At 48.6% G+C, this 17,782-nt stretch overlaps 3 protein-coding genes across 3 annotated transcripts; 1 reads left to right on the top strand and 2 right to left on the bottom strand.

Moving 5' to 3' along the window:
- Positions 1-9,095: 9,095 nt before the first annotated feature.
- On the bottom strand, positions 9,096-11,123 carry BU24DRAFT_481232 (glycoside hydrolase family 17 protein; the record flags this gene model as incomplete). The annotated part of the gene is made up of 3 exons (XM_033533160.1): positions 9,096-9,824; positions 10,069-10,078; positions 10,152-11,123. 3 exons carry the CDS (start codon positions 11,121-11,123, stop codon positions 9,238-9,240), a joined length of 1,569 nt encoding a protein of 522 aa, XP_033384940.1. The 3' UTR covers positions 9,096-9,237.
- A 2,223-nt stretch (positions 11,124-13,346) lies between these two features.
- Positions 13,347-14,925, bottom strand: BU24DRAFT_346196 (candidapepsin-4 precursor; the record flags this gene model as incomplete). Its single annotated transcript, XM_033523477.1, has 2 exons — positions 13,347-14,711; positions 14,851-14,925. The coding sequence occupies 2 exons, from the start codon at positions 14,923-14,925 to the stop codon at positions 13,347-13,349; spliced, it is 1,440 nt and encodes a 479-aa protein (XP_033384939.1).
- Positions 14,926-16,215: 1,290 nt separating this feature from the next.
- On the top strand, positions 16,216-17,594 carry BU24DRAFT_206219 (P-loop containing nucleoside triphosphate hydrolase protein). The gene is made up of 3 exons (XM_033521875.1): positions 16,216-16,430; positions 16,483-17,326; positions 17,378-17,594. The coding sequence occupies exons 1-3, from the start codon at positions 16,339-16,341 to the stop codon at positions 17,501-17,503; spliced, it is 1,062 nt and encodes a 353-aa protein (XP_033384938.1). The 5' UTR covers positions 16,216-16,338; the 3' UTR covers positions 17,504-17,594.
- The last annotated feature ends 188 nt before the right edge of the window (positions 17,595-17,782 follow it).

The raw sequence follows: 17,782 nt of genomic DNA, 5'->3' as shown, positions 1-17,782 counted from the left end.
CTCAAACACAAAACAAAACACCCATCCATCCCCCTCCCCTAGTGACCATGCAAACACCTCCATTTCGTCACATCACATCACATCGCATAGGTAGGTGGCTATCACATCGGGGTATCAAGCTCTCGCCACGCCCCGTGGCGTTGCAGCGTACATGAGTCGCGGGGTGTTACCCTGTCGCCGTTCGCTGGTTCCTCGGTGCGAATAGCTGCACCACGCCTACCTATGACGATGGGAAGGAACGTGGCGAGAGAGGTGCAGGGCAGGGCAGGAGTGTGCACAGTGCGAAGGATCCTACAGACTACATGCGGTGTTGCGATGCGTGAATGTACAGGTATTATCGTGTGGTGTTGCGCGTGACTTTTACGAGATAGTGAGGAGAGAAGAGAAGGACGAGTGACGTAGGTAGTTCGCGAGTATCTCTTCGCACGTGTGCCTAGGTAGTTATGCAGTGGCAGTTATGATCTCCATATGAAACGCGCACGCGCACGTGCATGTGGGAAAGAAGTTTGACGTTCCCAGCTTCTAAGGAATCAGGAAGCTTTTTTCCCTTTGAAACGGGGGGAGAAGAAAGAAAAAACATCAGAGGTTGCATGTCTTGGTATAGGGTGTGTGAATTCTTATGCTTTTTGCTTGTGCGATTGCTTGTTATGCTTTTGCGAGATCCACAATAAGTCCCCTGAGAACTGGAGAAACTACATGGTTTCTATTCCCTTTTCTTTTCTCTATGGTTCATGGATTTTTCTTGAATGGAACGATTAAAGTGATGAATTCACACGCAGCACAAGCAACTTCATTCTACTATACCAAATCCTCCCTCTATCCATGATCCCATAAACCCCCGACCATTCATATCAACCCTTTACGCAGAATTTTCCTTCTCCAGCTCTCTCCAACCAACCCCAGCATTATGTACTCGTAGCTATGCATATCAACCCCACAAAAAAAGCGACATGCAGCACTGCGGGTCCACCACCACCTCCCAATACACAGCGAATGATAGGAAGTGTTGGGGAAAGTGAGGCGCGGGTCGTGTGCTTGGCTGATGCTTAGATTGTGTGGTTGCGGGTTTGATGGGTGCTTGTGTTGAAAGGATAAGGGGAGGTTGTGGTGGGTTTGATAGTTGGGGAGATAAATTGGTGGTGAAGAAACGCGATTAAACAACGAGTATCAACGACGGTTGTATGGTACGGCAAATTGTAATCAAAGTGTACTTTATGGACTTGTATAGTAGAGGAAAATATGTAGATATTAATATCACAAAGTGTGCGTTGTTGAGCGGGAATAACGATATTTTCTCTTCTTCATGATGGTGTACATGAAGGGATACACTGCATACACTACATACACTTTACATACAAATGACCAAACCAGCCAACCAACAACCCAAACATCCAACCCATAACTCTTCTTAAAAGCGAAGCCTCTTCAAGCCACGCGCTGCGAATCCTATGCACATGCTTGTCTCCTCCCCTCCCCTCAATAACCTCACCTTCCATCCACCCTACATACGACCAACATAACCCACGCGCAAAGGATCTCCCCAAGAAGGCGACTAAGCAAGCCGAATCCCGACCACTTAGCCGCCTCTCTCTCGCCTTACGAAAAGGAATAAAGTACGATGACGTTAATGGCGCCGCACAGTCAGCAGCGGCCCGGATTGGCCTATCTGCAGCACTGCACTGCGCGAGGCGAAACGATGCGAAAAGAGGGAAGAGGGTTCAATTGCTATTTGCTAATGCGACTGATAGGGTAGGATGGGGCTAGTGTGGATGGGGTTTGGCCGGGGGAGTGCCGCGATCGGAGGGGGGGACGGTTTCCGAGGTTCTTTCCGAAGGGGAACTATGTGTGCATGATTTGAGTGAAGTCGAGAGGGCTTGTTCTGTTGATTAGGTAGGTGGTTGAGGCTATTTTTGAATTCATGATAATGGAAAGGTAGAGGCGTAAAGGCGAAGGGATTTTCTTTTTCGTTGATGATGACAATGCCTGATTGTCAATACTGTGTACGTATCACAGCACATTTCAAGATGTCAATAATACATAATTATTATCTGATAGTTCCTCGCCTCGTACGAACAGCGTAACGGAAAGGGACCCCGTGGGATGGATTCCGAAAACGGCAATCCGAGCGCCCTGGGGCCAATCAGGAGAGTCCATGACCGAGCATACAGGAAAGACTTTTTGCTACGAGGACTTTGGATGAAAGATACTCCAGGATGAGGCTGACGACTCCGTGCTCCTACTAGTAATTGACCAAACACACAGTGTTGTTGTATGTTATGTGTAATCGCTCAAGTAAAATACAGTAATTCAATGATCCCTCTACGGAGTACAATCTATCCTCCACGCTCAGACCGGTACAAACCGCGATGCCCTGGTTGGTCGGATTCAGGTACGAGGTACGCGGAGGGTCTTTGCTCAACCATTTCGCATCTTCTTCTTGCTGCAGCACCGATAAGCGACGACTCAAGTACGGAGTATACGACGGCGGTAGACTGTAAAGTAGGACGAGCCCACTCCACTTACTCGTTACTGTTTCGCAAGTCCCAGGTCCAAGTCCAAGTCCAAGTCCAAGTTCGAATCCATCTAGCTCACCGCGCGCAAAGCAGGGCAAGGCAGAGAGCAAGGCAAGCCGCAAGTATCAAGTAACAGGCTGTACTCGCCGCGCCGGCTCCCATACTACCCGCCGCCAGGGCCATAGTCGCCATACTACAAGCGTACTTAGTTACGAGCAGGGGTTAACTATTATACTTACTTTGCACTGAATAGGAACACTAACTACACATCGTATCTCAAGCGCGGCCGTGAGTGGATTTGTTGTGGGCTTTTTACTCAAGAACGTTGCGCTGTTCATTACTAGACACCTACCAAGTTAGTGGAGTGGTCAATTGTCGGTCCTGGGGGATTTGCGGATTCTCTTCTTTGGGGAAGCAATTGTTTTTCATGGAGAAGACAAGTCCGAGGAGAGAAGGCTCAACGTCGGTCGGACTGTCAATCTCTTCTCCATATTACTGAGTCCTGACCATCTTCCTCTCTCCACGCTCGTCAATGTTTCCCAGCACAGATGCAATCGTTCAACATTTCCGTTGGCTCTGCGGATAGCTGCAGAAATCGGGACTTCATCTCCGAAGCCGCCTGTGAACCAAAATAAAAAAAGGGATCGCCCCGAGCTGCAAGCCGAGATGAGATGAGACAGCTAGTGACCTGTTACCAACCGCGCCAACAACAACATCCTGAACCTGCAACGTCGTAATAGCACCAATTTTTTCCTGCCTCATCTTCGGCCGACCCTGCCTGTCTTCCCTGTTTGCCATGTTGCCTCCCATGCCTGCGCGATGGAGAAACAATAATCCCAGGCCAACAACGGTCAAGTCAGTCTCATCATCATCACCAGCCTCCCCACCGCATCATCTCCGCTAGTCAGGCAAGACTCAGGAGCAATACAGACAAACATCAGACTTTCATTTCCTGTGGCGGAGAACAGACGATCCTATTCCCACTGCGGGCCAATTATTGAATCTCGAACTCCTGAAGCTATCCACAAGTTAGATACGTCTACATGCATCATTTACAGGCATCCAAGAACAATCGCATCCCATCCCATGGTCCATCCCATCGAACCAACGCGTCTGCCAGAAAGGGATACGGCTGGCGGGGACGTTTAATATTGCCAATTCCACAACCTCGTAAACAAAGTCCACCCCGTCATTCAATAACAAACAATAACAACAACAAATAACATCATAACATCATAACAACATGATGATCACGATTACCTCCTAATCTCCTTTTCGGCCAACTAACAGTACTGTTTCTCCTTACCATCTCTCCTTTCTAATAGGAAAAGCTTGGGTCGACTCGATTTGGATGCAGCGTGGAAATCACCCTCAGATCTGCAGATCCCCGGCGATTATGAATACCGCCTCTCGTGTTGTCTCTCGGCCTTACAATGGCAAATTTGCCTTTATAGAATTAGATCCTCGCGCGCCTCGTTCACTCAATCTTGTCAACGTCTTTATTTGCATTTACACTATTGCCGTATATGGCGGCGCATGACTGATCCGCATATACGTTGCCATCTTCTGTTCGATATGTCCCGCTCGCCGTCCGAAACAATTCCTCCCAAGACGTCTTTGCGCCTTCTTGGCAATTTCACATCTCATTCAAGCAAATAGCGTGTTGCTTCTTACAGAAAGCTTGGTGCAAATCCCGACTCGCGGCGCCTAATCTTGACATAGATGCTCCTTTGTGACACAAGATCTAACGCCGACATTAACTTACATTCCTTGCGGCTATTCATGTGCATGCGGCACCAATGTCTGGGGCGTCGATGGGAAGACCCAAGCAATCCAGGTTGCGCTGCCTCCGCCTGTGCAGGTGATTGATTTCCGGTGCGACATGAGTGGATGGCTTTCACAAACATCCCGTTGCCTTCGCCTGCAGGCCTCGAACTGAGGGACTGTGACAGGCGGTTCCACCAAAACAATGGAAAAACCTCCGAAGTTTCAACTGTCGTTTGCTGCTCAAACGTCGTCTCGAGTCGAACCCCTACCATGATACCTGTACAACGTACCTCCCTGATCCCATCACATCTTCGACCGTGATATCAACGGGATACCCTTTCCTGTTCGTCCTGCCAAAGCTGGGGCCGCCCCGTCGACTCCATTATTGTGTCCATTTCGTACCTTCTTGGCGAACCTTGACTTGGCCATTTGCGCGTCCTTCTGATACAGATCTGCAGAGGCGCCCTTGCGCATTCAATTGATTTATCGCCAGATTGCGTACAGTGCAACCCCTTTCCGCCGAGTACTACAGACAAGTCTTGTCTACTCAAGATGTCTTGTCTTGTCAAGGGGGTTCAAGGGGTTTGTCGATGTGGTTGCGGCGCGCAATGCGCATCAAATGTGTCGGAACATTTTCGTCGATCACCCGCCTCCACCTCCGCATTGTGAGAGAACCCTTCTGGAAACCAGATCGCATCGGCAGTTGGGCATCCAGTTTCACAGCATCAGCAACACTCTCGCTCTCTCCGTCTCCAAGGAATGTAACTAATCAAACGCTCCAGCACATAGATTGTGTCTACGTGTAACGTTCTGGCGGCGCGGCGCGGTATTTTCCCCTCCGCTGGTTTGCCAAGTGAGACATTTCCATCACTTGTCTTGGCTCCCTCCGATAACAAAGCGGAAGGACAAGAGAGGGAGGTAGCGGTCCAAGAACTTTGTCAATATTGATCATCCGCGCTTTCTTTGGGTGGATGGCGGGATGGTGCCATATTGCCTCCACGCTGCAATCTGGGTAGACTCGTCCTAGCCCGTAGGCACGCCGATGATAATGAAAACGTGCATGCGTGAATAATCATCAGAAAGACAAGAGATGGGAAAAAAAAGGAATCCTTCGGAGCTACTAAAAAATCCATCTACTAACAATTAGACCCGGGAGGCCCCCCAAGACGGAGCAAAGGAATGTAAGGCGACGCAACGACAAGAGGGAGGAAGGAAAAAAAAACGACAAGCCAGACCAGACCCGACCAGACCAACCCCAACTCCCTCCCAAGCCTTCCTGGTACCACGGTCTGGAGTGCACCCTTTCCCTCTCACCATCGCATCCACCGTTCGGTCTGCTCAACAACTGCTGCTGCCACCCAGCTAGACATGCATTCAACTAACTCCAGACCTGCCCATTCTCCCATCCGACTCCAGCCTTCCCCTTCCCCACGTAGTTCAAATCGTTGACATATACCGCACTTCCGACTGGGCACATTTCGTGCATGCATGCACGCCCGCCCGCCTTAGCAAATCTACCGCTCTTGCATGGTTCGTTCCATCCAGTAGGCGGACCCCGAGCGCGCCCGTTGGGGGGAAAGAAAAATGGCCAGAGAAAAAAGAAAAGCAAACGGCGCCACAGCGCCGCCTCCACCTCCGCCTCCGCGGCCTAGCTCAATGTCAGCGCAACGCAGTGCAGCTCAGGTCAGGTCAGTAAATAAACATTCAGAGGACTGTCACTCTGGGCTGGGTGTGCGTGCATGTATGGGGGCGTATCGTACGGTCTGGATGATGCGTAGGAAATCGCTCGTTCGGATTCGTTTGTGGAGGTCATTCGATGCTTGGCTGGCTGCTGGGAGTGGTCGTGGGTGTGAATTTCTTGCCTTTTTGTGTGATGTACTGTGAGCTTTTGATTTTGGTAGGTATGGTAGATACGAATGCTTATTCCAACGGGTAGATTAGAATTGATTAGTTCAAGATAAAAGTTGTTAAGATCAAATAATTCAAAATCGATTGTTTCAAATTCAGAGATGTCGAATTCAATCATGTCGAAATAATACCAACGCCAATATCAATGTCGAAATCAAAACCAACATCGTCCCTCTACCATTAGAAATTGAAGATAAAATGTCCTGCTACGTTCTCTATTCATCAACTTACTTATATCTTGTTCTTCAAACTGAATTGTACTATCTTAAGTGTACATACCCATCAAAACCTTGATATCTATCAAAGTTTTCGTAACTATCATCTACCTCCAAAGAAAAATAATGACGAAATGACGAACGCTCAGAAACCCAAGTGCAGACGTAAGATATAAGCACACATCGTAATCTTTGTACATCCCTCGTAGATATCAAGCAATCAAAAAGGACAATTCACGCAGAGCGAAGGTTCGGGTTTCGAACCAGTTCAGATACACAGAATATGATTACGTCAAACTACCAAACACACATTTTCACACACCAATGCCACTCTATAAACAAGGAATATACAATTATTATATCTCGAACTAGGAGATGTGATGTTTTACCGTTTACCTTTGACTGTTTGTACTTAAGATGGATAAAGTGCAATGTAATGTAGACTCACCTATGTATCGAGAAATTTCACATTGTATGAGTCTGGGTATCTACGACATATCTCTAGCAGTAAGGTGTGTGTAATAAGAACCCTTTGATTATTTCACCTGGATTGATTACATCTACGCAAATGTTCCAGCTGCAAATTTCTTGGGAATTTAAAAGGGTGACGAAGTGATATAACAAAGGGGTGTAAGTGTGGACAAAACTACAAATACCTTTCTCTCTCTATTATATTCGGAGTTTGAGATATATGTATCTAAGATTAATTGTTTGGACTTCTGTGATAGTATATGTAGCTTTGTTATGTGACGATGTCACTTTCTCCTTTCACGGCTCTTCGACATCGTAAGTGCAACCTCCACCAAAACACCACAATAAGTAATGAGAAATCAGCACCATATACCCCGTCGTACGTAATTTCTGACAAGATATCTCCACCGGAGACTATACTACCTTCAAAGTCAGTCCCCGGGTTAGATATTCCGTCACCCTGCCTTGAACCGATATTCTGTTTCTTCAACGATGGGAAGCCATGTCTAGTTATGCATTCATTCTTCCTCTTCCTCTCCTTTGAATTCAATCTTGCTATTTCTGTTCCTTCATTAGTGGAGTGATTTACTACGATTTACCTGTTATTTGTTTGAAAGTGGATTTACAGCCTCACTCCAGATCACTCGAAAACAATAGACGTGGGATAGTGGCTAGAACAGAAGAGTGCCATTACGATACCTCAAGTTATCACAGTGAAGTCTGCACACATCCTCATTTGATCTCCCACACGCTTCTACTTTCCATGTCTTCTTCTCTCAATCCAATATAAGCCTCGAAGAATGGTGCCATATCATATCGTGACATTACAGACGCTGTAATCGCAAACGTCAAGCCCTCCTCCCTATCCCTCATCACCCTTCCTTTCTTGAATGCAAAGAATTGCTATCGAAAATAAAAGAAACCGTGACCGTGTGACACACACATACACATACCACTAGGAGTATGTAATGTCTATGGCAATAGCCATCCACCCCTTCCCCTATGATGGATGGAGAGACAGCGGCATACATATATCTCAACATCTCCTCCCATGGCCCAGTTCCGATACCCCCGAGCCAACCCTATCATCCAAACCCCCCAAAAGTCACTAACATCTCAACGGGAGCGACCAAACCCACAGACTAGCCAAAAAAAAATGATACAACTACCATGAACAGAAAGCATCAATCTTAACACTCCTGTTCAGTTCTTTGGTTGGGAAATGGAACGTACTCGATTCACACTTCTTGATAATCTGAACAGTCTCGGTTAAGGCATGGGTAAGGGGTAAGGATGAGTGAATGGGATATGGACGGGGGGGTCTGTGAAGAGGTGAGGGATATTTGACGGTGTCGTGCTTGGCTTCAATGGATGGAGAGGGTAGGATGGTACGTTTAGGTTGTGTGTTTGTTGGTTGTGATATTGTGTAGGCTGGTTCTTGGGACGAGCGGTATAAGAGGTTCGTCGTCGAACAGTGCACCATCTTCATGGCCAGAGGTACAGGTTTGTACTTTCAACACGACATACCACCACTGAGACACTGTTTTATTTCCAAGATGAGGGAATTAGTTCAAGTTAGAGGTAGTACTATGAGATCGAACTTTTACAACATACATTGGACTGACACTCAAACATCGTACACATAGACGTATCAACCATCACAAACATAATATCATCGCCACCCAATCGAAAACAGGCAGCAGAGATGTCAGTCGGTGAGTACGACGTCTACAGATACAACTTGAAGTACTATGAGATACACCCACCAGGTCCTTTTGGCACTGCGTCACTGGGACACGAAGTCGTGAGCAGATGTGCTGTGGTTCTGGGGATGTTGTCAAGGGATGCATGTAGAGTGGTGTGCGTGATTGAATTGAATACATCAGGAGTTCGGGTCTCTCGTTTCTAAGGAGAGACTCAATTTGTAGCTGAGATAGATGTAGGACGGGAGGACGGAGAGATGTGTGGATTGCCTTGTCCCGTCACGTTTAACACGATTAACGTTCAGTCCAATGGAAGTAAGAACCTGTGTGAGCAAGCATCATCTCTGTAGCTATATTGCACTGGAGACGTTCGAGAGGAAGCAATGTAACTCTCATGACATGACATCGTCACGACCAACCCTACCCTATGCAAGCTTCCCTAATCCCGATTTCTACACAATCGTATAACCGAGACAGACAGTTACAACAATCACCGACACACACATCAGGCGAGATAAAGATTTGGAGAAACATTAACATTACCCAACATATGTACATAGCCTAGCGGCTTTTTTCTCATCTATCATGAATGTCTACTATCGCTCCACACTTCCCACAGTCCACAGGCTTCCACCCCACCTCCTCCACCCATCTCCTCCATCACCCATTCGCCCTTACGAACAACCCCACAGGCGGCTGCACAGACTGGTACCACGAGAAATCCAACCCCGCTAGCGCACTGATCTGAAACCCCACAGTTTGCCCCCCGCCATCACAAGGTAGACTCCCAACGACGTGTCCCTGGCCCAACGTCAACGGATAAACTGCGCCGATGGGCTGCGTGGCTCCGAGGTTGTTGGGCGTGGTTGATACGGTTGCGGGACGAAGCATGCGGGAGACGCTGAGACCGCCGGGTGATTTCAATTGATAGGGCGACCACCATCCGTTGGCGATGGGTGGCATGTAGAAGATGAAGGTGCATAGCTTTCCGGCGAACGAGGCAGGGAATTGGAAGTTGACGAGGGTGGAGTAGGTCGGGGAAAGCTGGCCGATGAATTGACTACCAAGTGGGGTATCGGGGCGCGAGTGGTCTATAGGGATGAGGAGTTGGGGGATCTGGAACACTTCGTCTAGACTTGTCGGTACGGGGAGTTGGGGTCCAATGCTGGTGCTGGTGGAAGTGATGGAAGAGATTGGTGTTGTGCCTGTGGTCGTGGGAGCTGGAGGTGGATCACTTAGAGGGATCGCTATGAAACTGTCAGATATTGTACTGAATGGCGAGGGGAAATACTAGAATTGATACTTATGCTTGTAGTGCTCGATAGAATCACCGAAGTACTGCTTTGAGTTGGAGACTTCGCATGTCCATTAGCCTGCGCCAGCCAACTTCTAGGCCCCATGGCCTTGATTGACGGGTGTAGGATAGATATGCATGGCCTGCAATTGCAAGCCCTGTGCTCCCCCCAGCGTGGTACAACGAGAGACACCAACTTCGAGACGACTGCAGCATTGTATAATAGTAGTATAAAAAGAGGGGACAGCAGCATGAAACCAAGATAGAATAGGGAACTTACGGGCTTAGCGCTGGCAGGGCAAGAAAGATCCCACAGAGGCTGAACCTGCTGGAGATCGCCTGCGGGCTTGATACCGAAGCTGGGGCTGGGAGTACCCATCTGAGCATCCTGGAGGGTGTAGAAGAAAAGGTTGATGTTGGCCTTCAACAAGCTGCAGGTGGTCTCTGCCCAGAAGGTACGGGCATTCTCGGGGCTGGCAACGGCCTGGTTCTGCTGCTCTCCGGAAACGGGCCATCCGGTCTCGGTCACCCAGACAGGCTTTCCCTGAGAAGCGGCAACGGTAACATCATAGGCGTCGTAGAAGGTCTCGTTGGCGTTCTCGATGCTGTTGGCCATGGTGGTCTGGAAGTAGGGGTAAGCGTCCATTCCGAGGAAGTCGAGCTCAGAGATGACGCCGTTGTTGCTACCATTGACGTAGGCGGTCCAGGTATCGACGTGGCCAACGGGTGCTCCAGCAAGGGTGGTGCCCTCAATGGCAGAGCGAGTCTGGCGAATGTAATCGATGAGCTGGTCGGGAGAGGCTCCAACACCGGACTTGTTCTCAATTCCAGTGGGAGTAATGCGGTACAAATCCTCACTGCCGACGGAGATACCAACGACGAGATCAGTGAAAGCAGTACCGTACTGAGCGATAGCTGCCTTGAGAGCGGCAATCTCATTGGCGAACTGCTCTGAGGGGACCGAAGCCCAGAGGCCGAGGAGGAGAGAAGTCTTGGTGTTGATGGCGGCCTGGATAGCTTCGATGACGGTGTTGGTGCTTCCGTGCTGGATCATGGTGTAGAGACGGGCGCTGGTCCAATCTCCATTGGTGCCGGGAAGTTGCTTTGCGGCATTGAATTCATATTCGAAGTCATTAACAGTCTTGGGGGTTCCATCCATGAAGTTGGCTCCGTAATTGAAACCCTTGTAGCCGTTTTGCGCGCTCACGGTTAGAGCGGCGGCAGATGCCAACAAAGCAGTCGAGAAACGCATTTTGATATAGTGGATTAGGAATTTGGACAGCGGCCAAAGAACGAATTAAACGAAAGGCGTGAAAGGTGTATTAAAATAGGTACAGGTTTCTCGAATCGGCAGAGGGATAAGAACGAGGATGGAAAAGAGGTAAAGGCAAAGAAGGCGGACGAAGCAGCAAGATAAATGTTCTAAGTCCTGCCCAAAGGGTGACGTCGGACGAGTTCTAAAGAAAGACGCTGTCGACTAGCCGCAGGGGCAACGACGAATGATCCAACGCCAGAAAAGCTGGGAATACGCAGGGGCCGATCTGGACTGGCAATTGTCAGGTACGCGGCCGTCAGCTTCCGTCTAAACTATTGCATGGTGGATTATACGCCTCGTGCAGCAATAGTGAGCAGATTCTTACAAAGGCACATGGCATTTGTTCAGTTGCATATCTCTTCATTGTGCTTTCTGAAGTCATGCATTTCTTGTTCAAAAGATGCAAAGATACCTCAAGCACGTCCCCAGGTTTTCCATTCTATTCCAGAATGCAGCCAACATGGGTGACAGTCGATCATAGCATCCCAGTCTGGGCACTTTATTGGCTTACACCATCACTATGTGGAGAACCAATACTCAACAAGCTCCGCGTAAATGCTTTGCGCGGGGGAGGGAATGACCGCTCTGGGACATTACGAGGTCATGGTGCGTTGTAGACTCGTAGTGTGGTGTGGTGTGAGGAGCACACACATGCAGTCTCTGTCGTATTGGAGATGCAGCAACACTGGCCGCTTGATCCGTTACAACCTTTGTACGACGGGGATTCCGAAGACTTCTGAAAGACAGACACCACGCCAGAGAACGCCGTGCTTCAACAATGAAAATTTCAAGAGCGGACACAAAGCACTATGAGTTGGCAGTACCAATGAAAGTACCACCGACATTCTTCTCTTTGATTCTACTGCCAATGTCCAACCCCACCGTCCTCTGCGCCGTCCACCGCATCCACCGTCTGGCGTGACATCGTCGATGTGTGTATCCTCGGAACAGCCCACGATGGTTAACCTGTAGCGTGCCATTATTGGAAGCACCTGTTGTTGCCACAAGCTAGTCGACACCAGCGAAGGAGCGAGGTAGGTTAGCAGTGCAGTGGCCAGTGATGACGTTGCCTGGCCTAAGCATATGCATTGATACGGGGGTTTGCTGGTCATGCTGCTGGGCCCGTATTGTTGCGCGTGCGCAAAATATGAACAGTATTCACAAAACAAGTACGAAATAAATGTGTTGAATGCTTTCAGAAAGACATGAATGATATAAAGAACTTGAAACAATCCAAGTGCCGTTCCCTCTGCCAGACAAGTCGTCGACGTCCTCGCTACCAAAGCAAACGGCCTGACACTAGCATCGCTATGCCCGAAAAGGAAAGCCCTCGCTCGAAGTCGACTCGCTACGCTCTTTGGAGTACCACGATTGAAGCTGTTTGATAAGACCTCTAGAGCATGTTTTCCAAGTAGTGTATACGAATTTTGTCGGCCAGTGGTCTTGGGAGATAGCGCACGTGAAATGGGGTTCTTGTTGGGTGGGAGTTGGTTGGGTCAATGGCTGGCCCACGTTGATGGGTGGGACGAGGTATTGCACGACATGGTCATGATGTGTTGATGATGTATCTTACAGTAAGGTACGAGTAGATTAAAGAATCCTCTAAAGAGCATACGCATTTACCGATGATTACATGCAAGTAAGATGTTATTGTTCGATTCTATTGACGAGAATCTACCTAGGTACCTAAATCATGACCCAGTTTGTATGGGATCCTTACCAAAAGTTAGCATCAACACGTGGAGTTTCCATGGGCAAGGATAACCACGATTTCCGCACGTGTAAAATGCACTAGCCAGAGCATGTCGTACATCTGCTCGTGAGAAAATCACTCAATCTATCCTGTTCACCGATCGGCGACCGTTATTACACGGAATACTACTCCGACTAAAAATATGTCTCAAGCGCCCACATCACACGAAACAAAGTATGAAGACCAATGAAAGTCTCATATAATCGTGCATTCGTATATACATATGAATATCTTATCAACAAATAACCTCGCTATTCACAAAACGTATGTGGTCCCAATATCTGCAAAGAAGTGCCGAAACGAAGGTGCCCGCCTCTGTTCGTAATCCTAATCTCCAAAACGCCTCCATATATGCAACCCTCTATTCCCTTTTATTCGAAACCCTCAGATCTCCTTTATACATGGGCTTAAAGTCCGTTGAAGCCCATCATTATGCCCGCACCCGCGACCACTGCTCCGGCACCTAACCAGGGATTGGCAGTCGCGATGGGCATAGCTGCTCCTGTTGACGACGGGCGGCTTGCGCCTGTAGGGTTGATGGTAGGACCAGCAATACGACCTCCTCCTGTACCGACAGCAACGCTGGAGACGGCGTTGGGGACGAGAGAGGCTTGCGGAATGCCGTCATCGCCGGACTGGATCTCCTTGATGGAGCTTTGCGAGACGTTGAACTTGGTTTGTGCAAGTGCGATCTCGTTGTTGTCCAAGTCGTAGACGACGTACGCGGACCGCAGGAAGGTGTCGCCTAATACGCAGAGGGAATTGTCCGCAGGCCCGATACCAAGGATACATACAGGTTCGCCTCGCTGGTATCCGATGGTAATGACCAATTCGTTCAAGGGAACGGAGATGGTGGGTCCAGAGAAAGTGAAATCGAGGGATCCTTCCTGGTTGGCAAGATTGCAATCTACAATTGCTGCACCCTGTCTCTGGTCGTATTGCGCGTTGAAAGCAGTGTACAGAGAATTGGCGATGCTGTTTGGCAAATACATCAGGGAAGACCCAGAATCAAGAAGGACGGGTATCGCCTGGTTCTGGAATAGAGAACCCGCCTTTCCATTCTGCCCAAGGCCGGTCAATGCGATAATGAATTCGGCATATATGCCGCCCCGCTCTTGAATGATCGGAAGTCTACCTAATGTTCCCTCATATTTGTCAGTGTCGACTCCACCGAAGAGGATGTTTCCAGTTGATGCGTCGAGGTCGTTCAACCAGAGGGAATAAGCATTCGTGTTGATATCGCCACTATCTGCGAGTGCCTGGGGAAGATTTGGGTATGCCTGGAGTCCTGCTCGATTCACTTGAACTTCATTGGTCGTGTAACCAATACCCAGAATACCTTCTGCTGAGGAGGAGTCGTATCCGATACCGAATTGCAGGCCCTGGACGGTCTTGCCTCCAAAGTTGAAATTATCCTTTGCGTAGTCACCTACAGCTCCCGAACCATCAACATACGAGATGTTGAAAACGCTGTTCACATACTCGTACGTTGAGGAAGAGTTCGCATCGTAAGTTCCGGACTCCGAGCATGGATTTCCGCGCGAGGTGCACAATTGGGAGCTAGCCGCATTGGCCCACAGGTCACTACTTCCAGTATCGATGTGCAGGCGTAGGTCCTGTGCAGGCGTCCCTAGGCTGGCATTTGCAAAGTAGAGCGTCTCAAGATTATCGAGCGTCTGTTGTACTGTTTTTTGTCTTCGTCGTAATCGATCGTGATGGAGTGGGTTGGAAACATGGCGTCTCTGGATGTCCAGTCCTAACACTCTTGGGTTCTATGTCGCGATGCTATTAGTTATTGTTCGAGGCGTCCAACGTTCATACATCCGCATTATGTTTGAAGATCATACCAAGCTTTTCGGAAGAAGAAAGTATGGGGCGATCTAGAGAGCCAAGAGATCCTTAATGACTTACCTCTCTGGCGACCAGTTTGAATCCCTCCACTGATGCGAACAATTCAACGGCAAAAATCAACGCTGAGTATTTCATGGTGTAAATTGGGTTGTTGTATCGGTGTTGGCAGAAAGGCTTGTTTTAACGGCGGTTCACTCTGAGCCTGTTGATACTTGAGGCACTTCGGGTTTGAGGTACCTTGGATGCGACTAGGCTAGTGTTTAGTATCGGACACCTCGACGGCAAGGCCGGAATCTCGACAGGTTATGAAAGGTGGAATGAAACAAAAGAATCCTTCATGATGAGGCACGGGGTATATAAGAGACAAAGCTACTCGAATGTGTGCGCAAGAGGCTTGAGGGACTGAACGGCGATGACGCGGCGAGACAAGAGTGATCTCACATAGGCGTTACTACCGGCGGATCTGGACGGCAGCTGTGACACTAACTACTACAATACGTGATGACGGATAGACATAAGTGTGGCTGTCCCTTAGGAAAAGCGCCGAATATGCGCCTGCAATGGCCCGCCAGACGTATGCACTCTGATGATGGATTGCGTATGCTGTGGCAGTGCGGCGGCTTCGGTCAAAGAGTAGGGGTCATCGCCGTTCGGGTATAGATTTGGTTCGCTGGCAGTCCTCCACTGTTTGTGAGAACAAAACATAACTTGGCACTCAAACGTCAAAACTGGTTTGAGATGCGTTGTACCTTCATTTCACGCACTTATAATTAGCGGAAGGGGTATGTGCAGGCGTTGTGGCTTGTGAGACTACAGCGAGATCCGAGTCACACCGGCAGGCTGACCCCTAGATTGGACATAAGGAGGCTCTCGCACACTCAAAGGGGGTCCTCGCATATTCGCAAGAGGCTTAAACTCCAATCGTAGGAATGTTATTACCGAGTAACAGTTCCAAGCACCTAGCAGTGTTGGTACTCGTAGTTAACTACTCGTAGATTGTTCATGTCATCTCTAGGCCAGCTTCCGAGCCGGCCCCTTCCGCGGAAACTAGGAGGAGTGTCGAATCTATGTATAGCCTACTGGATTACGCATATGACAGAGAAAACCCCGTTGCCGGATGCTGTACTCGCCGCCGGACTTCGTAGAAGTCTTAATGAATGATAGGAATATCGCGGCAAGGTACACAAGTTGGTGCCTCAGAAGAGAAAGTACATCTTTAAGAGCGACAATAAGAGTGTGCCATTGGTGTTGTCTTGTCGTGCTGAGTACGAGATACTCTTGTTGGTGGCCGCACTAATGAACGGTACTGTTCTTTGATGTCTGACTGTGAATATTCTAGTCAAGCGATTTTCAACCATAATTTATTGATAGACGTCTCTTTGAAGAATATATTGGACGCCTAGCCTTGGTGTGTCGACAGATAAACAGTCAAAATGATGCACGCCCAGGTGAACAGGCGTTCGCTGACTAACACAAGATGATGGTCATAGCTCGTGAAAGCGTCTTTACGCGTCTCGCGTCAACCCCACGATCTTTAACTGTTACATTATGGCGAAAGCGGAATCTTCGAAAGCTGCTGCCAGCAATGGCATCAAGGTAAACCCAAACGCAGCCGGCGGAGTTGGCTATGAACTTCCGTGGTATGTTCACTTATATCTGGCAATCAAGTACGATTTTAACCATCATTGTCAGGGTCGAGAAGTACCGTCCTGTCTACCTCGACGATGTTGTTGGCAATACAGAGACGATCGAGCGCCTTAAAATCATCGCCAAAGATGGAAACATGCCCCATGTAATCATATCTGGCATGCCGGGTATTGGAAAAACCACGTCGATTCTCTGCCTCGCACGGCAACTTCTAGGAGATGCATACAAGGAAGCTGTTCTGGAGCTCAACGCTTCAGATGAGCGTGGTATCGATGTTGTGAGGAATAGGATAAAAGGCTTTGCGCAAAAGAAGGTTACACTTCCACCTGGAAGGCAAAAGTTGGTGATTCTCGATGAAGCCGACAGTATGACGAGTGGAGCGCAACAAGCTCTGAGACGAACCATGGAAATCTACAGTTCGACAACTCGATTCGCTTTCGCCTGCAATCAGTCAAACAAGATCATCGAACCTCTTCAATCCCGTTGCGCTATTCTTCGATATTCCCGCCTGACAGACGCACAAGTGGTTCGCCGTCTCAACCAAATCATCGAGGCAGAGAAAGTCGAGTATTCGGACGATGGACTTGCTGCATTGGTGTTCTCTGCAGAAGGAGACATGCGTCAGGCCATTAACAATTTACAATCCACGAACGCTGGTTTTGGTTTCGTGAACGGAGACAATGTCTTCAAGGTGGTGGACAGCCCGCATCCTATCAAGGTTCAGGCCATGGTGAAGGCTTGCCATGAATGCAAAGTGGATGAGGCATTGACTATTCTGAAAGAGCTGTGGGATCTGGGATACTCTTGCCACGACATTATCAGCACCATGTTTAAGGTCACGAAATCCATAGACACACTGAGTGAACATGCCAAATTGGAGTTTATCAAGGTTCGTTCGGACGATGCCTGAATCTTACGAATTCGTGCTAACGTCGGTTAGGAAATTGGCTTCACCCATATGCGCATCCTTGAAGGTGTGCAGACACTACTTCAACTTTCTGGCTGCGTCGCGCGGCTATCGAAGATCAACATGAAGCCCCATCTTTTCGTAATACCTGCGCAATAGCTGTAGAAGTTTCTAAATATTTATCGCATATAGCATGGAGTCGGGCGTCTGCTTTTTTCTGCATGCATTTTGAAGGATACGAATACGTCTAGCTTGCATGTACCTTCGAAGAACATAGGACCAGTTAGCTTCAAGATGACTCTGGCTTAGTCACAGCACTTCTTTCAGCTCTAGGAATTACCTAGGTTGGCAAGAGTGCTAGATCATGATGAGAGACGAGAATGTCAAGGTCAAGGTCAAAAGGGAGGGAGCGGAACATCCTTCGGCTACAAGGAGCAA

Source organism: Aaosphaeria arxii (genome assembly GCF_010015735.1).
Source record: "Aaosphaeria arxii CBS 175.79 unplaced genomic scaffold BU24scaffold_4, whole genome shotgun sequence".
Classification (NCBI taxonomy): Eukaryota; Fungi; Ascomycota; class Dothideomycetes; order Pleosporales; genus Aaosphaeria; species Aaosphaeria arxii.
The sequence above is the reverse complement of the archived record's forward strand: the minus strand, read 5'-3'. Positions and strand labels throughout refer to the sequence as shown.